General features: G+C 34.2%; 1 protein-coding gene across 1 annotated transcript; it reads left to right on the forward strand.

Annotated features, from left to right (window-relative positions):
- Positions 1-413: 413 nt before the first annotated feature.
- On the forward strand, positions 414-9,209 carry LOC146137308 (fatty acyl-CoA reductase 1-like). Its single transcript, XM_083393846.1, has 11 exons — positions 414-635; positions 2,177-2,315; positions 3,667-3,797; positions 4,720-4,751; positions 4,849-5,086; positions 5,485-5,613; positions 5,953-6,031; positions 6,555-6,644; positions 7,275-7,362; positions 7,971-8,095; positions 9,077-9,209. The coding sequence occupies exons 1-11, from the start codon at positions 479-481 to the stop codon at positions 9,207-9,209; spliced, it is 1,341 nt and encodes a 446-aa protein (XP_083249972.1). The 5' UTR covers positions 414-478.
- The last annotated feature ends 265 nt before the right edge of the window (positions 9,210-9,474 follow it).

The raw sequence follows: 9,474 nt of genomic DNA on the forward strand, positions 1-9,474 counted from the left end.
TGCCATTCTAGATTATTTTAATCTAGATTTAGATGTTTTGGTTTGAATCTAGATGTAGGATTATACAATCTAGATGTTAGATGTTTTTTTAGATTATTATAAAAAAATATTGTATAAAATTAGTGACAGTTTCGCTATTGACGATAAATATTTCAGTAATTTCAAAAGATTTTTTTTCAAACTGAAAAAAAATGATGAGATATAAAATCGAAATTTCAGTAACTCGACTCGTCATGTTCAGTAAAATGTTTTATAAAGCAGAAATCTTAAATCTAAAGCATCAAGCAAGTCCCTTTATGCAACTTTATACGGCATTAAGCCTCAAGCGTTGATTAAGCTTTTATGTTGATTTTTTGTCCAAAAGTATTGAATATTTTCAAAAATCATCTTTAGATTATTTTTTTAGATTTCTCCATAAAAATCTAGATGTTTTTAGATTATTTTTTTGGTAAATCTAGATGATTACTGTGAGAAAAAAATGGCAACTATGGTTTTGCGTCGAAGCTCGAATTTGTTTCGTGCGACCTTGGCGCTGAAGATCTTGGCTTGGATCAAACTTCGAGGGAGATTCTTCAGAAGAAGTGCCAGGTTTTCATCCACTGCGCTGCAACACTCAAGTTCAACGAACACCTCAGGTTAGGACCACTTAAGTTCAACGAACACCTCCGGGTAAGGCACTTAAGTTCAACGCACACCTCAGGTTAGGGCACTTAAGTTCAACGAACACCTCAGGTTACGACACTTGAGTTCAACGAACACCTCCAGTGAGGGCACTTAAGTATACACAACGTCTCAGGATTTCCGATACTTTGAATTTAATTACGATCTACTTTTGTTATTTGATATGTTCGGCAAAAGTATTACGCTTTCAAAATAATCAAGCTACTGGGCGCAGGTCTAGGATCCCACAACGAACATTATTTGAGTTAGGGTCGGTGCAGCTTAGCGTTTGGGTAGGTTAAGCAATACTAATAAAAATAATACTTGACCAACCCCCACCCACACACTAACCTGCACCCTAACACAAATATTTTGCGTTGCTTTAATTGTTTGAACGCTGTGGTAGGATTGTAGACCAGCGCATACATCTGATTCTTAAGTGTGCATGGGTGCTCCCAAGGGGTTACCCCCGGTCTGGAATAAAAAAAATGCCATTATTATTATTGTTTTAAATTTTGTTGCTTCAGATGTATGATATTGATTTGTATATAAATGTCTACTTTTATAAAATCGTATGTACATTTTAAGATCACAGTTACTGAATTGAATTATGTGTATAGTTCATAATGCCCCGCATGCTTGTTAAGTGTTAATTACATGATGGTGTAAAAAGTATACCCTTAATTTGTTTTTGTCTTTTAGTTTGCTGCCGTCTAAAAAAGTGATTAACTTTGTAAATTTGTGCTAAGGTTACTCTATTATAGGGTAAATATACCCATATTCCACACACTAGGCCGAGGGTTGCCATTTTTTTTCCTGAAGGGTGGGTAACTGTTGGGCCTGACCATCGCAGGTCGGTTAACTGTTAGGATGTATGAGCGCAGACCAGGTGTAATTCTTTTGTCAAGATTTATTAACTTTATTAAATTATCTTTAAATGAGGAAAATTAAATAATCATGTAGCAAGCTAAAAATTGTCGTAGAGTTATAAATTTTATTCACTACTGACAATACTTTAAAAAACAGTTACAAAGATTCCGAAATTCAATGTATCAAAAATAAACGAGCAACGATATACATTTTATTTCATAGACCTTTTCAAGGCATTTATCTGTTAAACTTGTTGTTTTTGTACATGGTGTGGCATGAAATATTTTAGTTTTTTACTGTGCCGCAAGCTGAAAAGTTTAGAAACTACCGATTTAACTTCTCCCCCATCCATGGAATTTTGTCGCAAGAAATTGTAATTATCTTTCTTATATATTTTTGTTTAAGGATAAGGTTAAATATATTTAATTAAAAAGCCAGAAAATTGTTTTGACGTTGTAACTACCTTATAAAGTGCTATTGTAATACACTTTTTTTGTGTAAACTAAAATCTATATTTTATAAAAAAAAGTTATTTTTTTTACTATAACATTTTTTTATCTATACTTAAACCATTGTATCGTTTAATATATAGAGAATAATGCATAAAACAGTAGAAGGTAGACAAATTTACATCATTTTTGTCCAGCGTACGTCCATTGCAACCTAAAAGAAACCGATGAAAAGCTTTACGATGTTGGAATCGATTACCTCGACCTTGAAGGCTCCCTCCGGTGGATGGGCGATGACCTTATCACCAAGGTCACACTGCAATTTCTTGGCAAGAGGTAGGTGACCATATTCGCTAATTCAAAGCGAAATTAAATTCATTAGGTTAGTTATTAGGACATTTTGACAAAAGGTCACTTTAAAATAAATCTTTGTTTTACCCTGAAAGTGGCCTAAGGAGTTAAGAACTGCTACATTATTTCGTTTTTACACTGCTTAAGTTTTTATTTTAATCCTTTAAACTAGGGGTGACGAAAACGTGGCCCGCGGGTTTTTGGCACATATCTGTGAGAACATTTTTATTCTAAAATGAACATCACAAAAAGTCGTTAAAGGTCAAGGCTAACAGACGTACATCTTATTATGCAGAGGGTTGCCACATCAACAGTTCGTCCTAATATCAAGCGCTTAGCAAAACAAAAATGTTTCCAAATTTCTCATTGAGCAACAAAATTCATTAAATGTTTATTTGTTATTTTTTATTATTTCGTATTTCAATATTACATTAAATAATTTAAGCTGTATGGTTTGCATGGGTTTCGATTAGTTTCGTTTGATGAACAATTGTTTATAATTTTAACAGGTTTTATAGTATGAGTAAAAAGTTGTTCCCGTCAGCGGTAACTGACAATGCCGCGACTGCAAATATGTTTGTCACCCCTGCTTTAAATTGTGTTCTTGCCAATATATTAAGGACAAATACCAAGTTTTAAAAGTGTTGCTAGAAGAAAACAGTGCCTAAAATACTTTATACTTAATGTGCCACAAGCTAGAATGTTTTAACACCACATATTTAATATGCACTGCCTGAGATACCTTGGCCATTATGTTCGTTTTTGTTATCATCTAGCGGTAGCAATAATTAACTATATATATATATATATCTCAAAAACTGGACTCATGGCATGTTGCACGATTGTCCTTCTTCTTGTGTTGACCTTCATAACACTTTTCTCTAGTTTCTAGCAGAGATACAAATAAGTAAATACAATTTTTTTTAGTCCTTCACGCAATTCAGCTATTGTTCAGCTGCATATTTGTGCACAAGTTCGCTGGAAAAACTTTATTTTATAAATTTATTGCTTTATTAATTATCGTATTTTGACATAACTTGAAAACTGTCAAGCAAACAAAAATCTAAAAAAAAAATTCGCCTCAGAACAGGGACCATACAAACTTTCCAATAAACAATTTATACATATCACCTCACACAAATACAACATGTTTTTGTGAACTAACTAAGCCAAATGCTTCAAAAAAGAACAGTTTTGTATCAAAATATCTCTCTTGACTGAAATGTAACCTGTTGCGTTTTCGTTTCAGACCGAACACTTACACGCTGTCGAAGGCTTTAGGTGTATTATAATTATTGGTTTAAAGTTGTAGCTAAATGTTGCGTTTTCGTTTCAGACCGAACACTTACACGCTGACGAAGGCGCTTGCTGAGGACGTCGTTGCAAGAGAAGGATCTCATCTTCCAATCTGCATCGTCAGGCCCAGCATGATAATACCAGCTTACAAAGAACAGTTGCCGCCTGCCGGTATGTTTTTAGACTTGTTATAAGTTAGATATTTTTTCAGTGCAGAAAGAACACGAAAAGAATTCAATGTGTTTAAAATATTAAAATTTTTTGAGTGGTTTCATTGATGTTAAACATTCAGAAGGATTAAATAACTTGAAGAAGTCCTATTCAATCTTTGAAACTTAGGTTTAAAGCACTGTTTTATTGAAGGGTTTGCCAATTTAAGCAAATCCCATTTTCGTTGCATAAAAATTTTGTGGCTCAATATTTTTTTATAAATAAAAAGAACTAAGAAATAGGTTTAGAACAAAAAACAGCATAACATATTTTGAAACAGATATTTATTCAACTGTGCATTAGCGAGATACTTGCGAACAATGAATTTACATTTCTTTTACTTTCCTTATCAATTTCTCCCCAAGCCATTATTCCTGTAAAATTAAGTAAGTAACACAAATAATTATAAATCTAGCTTTTTTTAAATTGCCCTGTGTAATGAAACTTAAATCACTGATAAAGACTAATGAAATCATTCAACCAATTAGGGATTTCATGCAAGCAAGGCCAGTTTGGAGTGCAAACCACACCGCAGTTGCATTTCTAGCCTGGCCTTGCTTGCACAAAAATTCTTAGTTGATCGACTGATTCTGATAATCCAGTGGTTCCCACCTTTTATGGTTTGCGGCACCCATAAGGAACAATAAATAGATTGCAGCACCCCTAAGGAACAATAAATAGATTGCGGCACAACTACTTGAATCTTGAAAGTTGATTTCTGTAGTGTCACTAAAAACGGAACTGAAACATCGCAATCAAATTTATTTGCATGTAGAAACATATCATTTGATTTCTGTAGCCAAATCATACACAAAAAGTTGTATTAATAGGATTTTAAAAAGAGCGATAATTGCGTTTTTAAGGAACTTCAATTACCTTTAAGCTTCCAAATGGCACCCGGTTGGGAACCACTGGGTTAGTCTATTAAAGGCTTCCAGTGTACTGCTTAATCGTGTTCCAAGTTTCACTGCATAATTATCTTTCATAGCAAAAATTACTGTTTTTTCTCCAGGGTTGGTGTACAAACGTGTACGGACCCACCGCTTTCATAATAGCGGACGCCAAGGGTGTGCTTCGTTTTGTGATTGTTGACAACTCGATAACCTGTGACCTCATACCGGTCGACTTTGTAGTGAACGGCGTGATTTGCGCGGCGATGAAGACCGCTTGTGACTCAGCAGAAAGAAGATGCTCGCTCGGCTACGAGAGTGACAGTGCAGTTTCATCGCTTGGGGAAATTGGCTTACAAGGTGTAAATACAGATAGATTACCAAAAAGTTGGCGTTTTTGTTCATATCCGCTGGTGTTGTAGTTAGATGGAGAATGAATATTAATGCTCATACAGAAGTGGGTTGCATTTTTTTCATACTACCATGTGAAAATCAAGATTTAAGATTTTTTTTTTAATTTCCACAAAATGCAACTTACTTATGTTCCTTGATATTCATTCTACAATTTACTTTGTTTTAAATTGTACGAAACTATTTTTTAAGGAAAAAAACGCTTGTATCTAGCCAGTGTTTGCATTTATTAGCACTAATATTGTAATCATTTGATAAATAAACCCCTGTTCGAAAACATGTAAATTTTTTTTACTTCATTGTTGTTGTATTTTTTGAAACTTAACCAGTTAAATACGAATTTCCAGGGGATTCATCTTCGGACAATGAAAGCATTAGTTCGTTTACTTGCGACCGAGTTCCGAGGGTCAATGGATCACTTCCCATCTACCACGTCAACTCTGGCATCAAAAATGGCCTTGCTATGGACCGCTTGAGTAAGAATGGACAACTTTAACTAAAAGTGTTACATCAGTAAATGTAGGTTTTAGTGTTTCTTAACCAATGGGAAAAATTGTGTTGCCATGTTGATTTTGTTGGGTTTCTAAATTTGGTGCTGTGCACGTCTGACTCGGGACTCTTATGTTTGCGTAGTCTTAGTTTTGCGTAGTCTTACTCGAGTCAGGAGTCCGACCATATAATTCATTAACCCATAAGGGTAGTCTTAACTTAAGCCCCGTGTTCTCTACTCCAGCAAAATAAACCGACTCTGTTGAGTCCCGACTCCACAGCCCTGGCTTAAATTCATCGTTTACAATTTTTATTTTTGTTTTCAGTTTCACTTGCAAAGAACAATGTGGCAGAGAATCCAAGCGACCCATTCCGTGCCCCTTGGGTGTTATGCACCAATAACAGGTGAAATAGATTTTTTAGTTTTGCTTTAGTGATTGTCACAATGTATCAAAAATGCTAAATATAGTTTTCCCCCCCAACAAAAAATTCTAGGAGAATTTTAGCGTAATTTAGTGTTATCCAGAACTATAGTCCTTGTTGGTTTCTACTTCTGTCCTGTTCTAAATCAGGTAATCAGTTAGTATTGTTTAACATTAGGAGTCTTTATAAATCACCGTATTTGCCTAATTCTAAATATGGTAATCAGGTGCCACTATATAAAGACAAATTGTATTTAAATTTCTCTTGAGCTTTCATACAACCGTGCTTTATCAGGTTAAAGTAAAAACAAAAGTTGTCAGTTTTGTACAATTTGACCTGATAAAGCGCGGTTGTGCGAAAGCTGCTTGTCGGACATTTTATACAATTTGTCTTTATATAGTACCACCTGATTAGTTAGTATCCTATCTAACATTAAGAGATATAGTTTTCATTAGCACTTTCGGTAAAGGTTTTTTCATTTAAACATTTTTTTATTTATATGCAGAAAGCTGTACGATCTCACCACCTTTTATTCGCAAACTATTCCTGCCCATGCGATGGATGCAGGTCTGGCTCTTATGAGGAAAAAACAAAAGTGAGTTATACTTTCAATTAAAGTCCAAGCAGAAGCTGAAAACTCTAGTTTGTCACCTATGCTTTATTGTGGATTGAACACTTTTGAAATTTTTGCTTTTTCTGAAATTTTTGCGTTTGCTGAAATTTTTGCTTTTTCTGAGATTTTAGCTTTTTTGAAATTTTTGCTTTTTTTTGAAATTTTTGCTTTTTTTGAAATTTTTGCTTTTTTTGAAATTTTTGCTTTTTTTTGAAATTTTTGCTTTTTATGATATTTTTGCTTTGTTGAATGGTGCAATGTTTTGTCTAGTTTGTTTTATTTTATGTTTTTTTAATATTTAAGGCCCTAGTCTAGATGGAACTTTATTTTATCATTTAATATCTAGCTTTTTGTCAACCTGTCTTTACACCTCATGCATTTTAAACTTTAAACTTCCTTTATTATGTTATAACAATTGTCTGTTGTTTAAAATATGACATGAAGAATAACTATCACCATTTAGGCAAGAATTTAGGATTTTATTTAGCTTGAAATTATTGGTCCCAGTTCACAAATATACTTTATTCTGAACCCAATGCTACGCTAATCCTACAAAATATAATGTTTAATTTCAGAATGGCAAAGACTTACAATATTTCTTAATTTTTTCAGAATGGCAAGACTCAATGAAAAGATCATGAGCGCCATGGAAGTGATGGAATTCTTTTTTACGACAAACTTCAAGTTCAGCAACACGAATGTCGATCAACTGCGTTCCTCACTGAATGCTGAAGACCAAAAGATGAAATATTACAAGATCTTCTAGTACAGAGCATCTAATCATAGGGTTAAATTTGTGTGTTGCACGTTTGTTACAAATTATTTGAATCTTTAAAAGCGTTTAAATGCCTTTGAATTGATTTGCGTATTGAAAAGTCTTGTAGAACGCAAACTGAATATGTAAAAAAGAAGATATCTCCTCGCCCTAATACACGTTAATGACGACAATAACTTCAAGTGGATGGTAGCAATATACTTTAGACTTTCTTGTCTCAGTCATAATTAGTCATTTATAAGTTCTAGACTAGTTGTTAATAGAGAAATATATTTCGCCAACTGGCATCATCAGTCTCTGAATAAAGCCCTATATTTTGTGGAACCTTATTTTTCCAGCGGTTTTTAACAGTCTTTAAATTAATTTTATGCTCAGTATAAGTTATGTGTTCAGAAAGTGCTGTTAAAAAACAATGAGATTAACTGACGATGATACAAGTGTGAATCGAAACGTCTTAATCAAGATGATGTGGATTTACTCGAACTTTTTGGCTTTAAAACTCATTATCAAGCTATTTGTTAATTGTTTCTCAGGCTTACAACCTTGATTGTGGGGTTTATCAGTGGGAAGATTACTTCACAACTTACATCGCCGGCTGCAACCAGTTCATTCTAAAGCAGAAGAACAACGATCTACAATCGAAACAAAAACTAACCAAGTAAGGAACTTTATGCTTGTGGAACTTTTGTTTAAAACCAGAAATTTTGATCTTATAAATACTTTCATGTTTATTTGTGACATGACACTGTAAACGTAAAACAAAGCGTTTTTCTAAAGAAGATTCGTTGTGACTTCATTATACACTTTTTCCACCAAAATATCGAAATCCCTTGAACAGTGGTCGGCAAACTATGGGCCGCGGCCCAGATGTCTGCCGCGAGTTACTTTTGAGCAGCTGAGTGATATCATGTAGTTGTGGGCCGCGTGATAGCCGTACATTCATTGCACTTTATTGTAAATATTGGTGTGGCATAAAATTTTTAATTTGGCTCAGTTTGAAAAGACCCACGTGCCCAATGTGGTCCTAAAAGCCTGTCGAAATATATTTTTTGTCAACTTTAACTATGTGTAATTGAAAAAATTTTCTCGCTATGCGCGTATATTCTTCGTTGTATAGTATGTTTTATAATATGGTATGGCAGAGTTTTGGGCATAAAGGCGCCGTGTTATATTTCACCTAAAAATCAAATATTCAGAATCCGTCACTGCTTCCTATAGTAGTTTTAGTGGGCCTACAATAGCTCGGAGCAAAATACTTTTTCGTAGTGGTTTCATTAGATCACACTTTTTTCGCCAAAATATTGAAATCTCTAGAATCTACCTTCATATTTGTTCATATCCTAGTTTCGCCGATTCATCACCGAATTTCCTTTTTATCTAAAACTCTATTGGATGGTTGGGCCCGTTTTTTTTATGTTTTTACTTTTGGTTGTCCGATAATATCAGATTTATCGTATCGCTACTGGTTCGATACTGACGTAGTATTGGCGCCAAAATGTGTCTATTTAAGCTTTGTTTTGTGGTCTTATTAGAAAGTATTACACAAAAAGTTAAAATAAACAAAGTTTATATATGCGTTTTATTTTAAAATGTGATTAGATGGCTAAGCCCGTTTCAACCTTGTGTTTAATTTGTTCAGATTGCGTTTGGTTGAGAAGTGCTTCTACTCGGGAGCTGCCTTAGGAGTTTGCGGACTCGCCGTTGCAAGCGGATTGACGAGTTCGCTCTGGCAACTCACAGAGTTCATCGGCGACTCACTCGCCCTTCTATAACCTTACAAGTATTCTCTTTTCGTTCGATTTTATCGCGAAACGATTCATTGTGTTCTACATAAGCCACGACTTGCAAAACCTAAAGTGGGTTTTACCTTTATGGCATGCAAAAACCTAAATCCACGACAAACTGTATCTAAATGTCTCAATATTAATAATATTTCATGGAAAGTGCGTATTTAAGTCTAAAACGATTGTGTCTATGCATATTGGTAATACAAATAATTTCTTTTCCAATATTACAAAAAGTTTCGTGGCTCACTCG

The sequence above is a fragment of the Ascidiella aspersa genome, chromosome 7, assembly GCF_963924565.1.
Source record: "Ascidiella aspersa chromosome 7, kaAscAspe10.2, whole genome shotgun sequence".
Lineage (NCBI taxonomy): Eukaryota > Metazoa > Chordata > Ascidiacea > Phlebobranchia > Ascidiidae > Ascidiella > Ascidiella aspersa.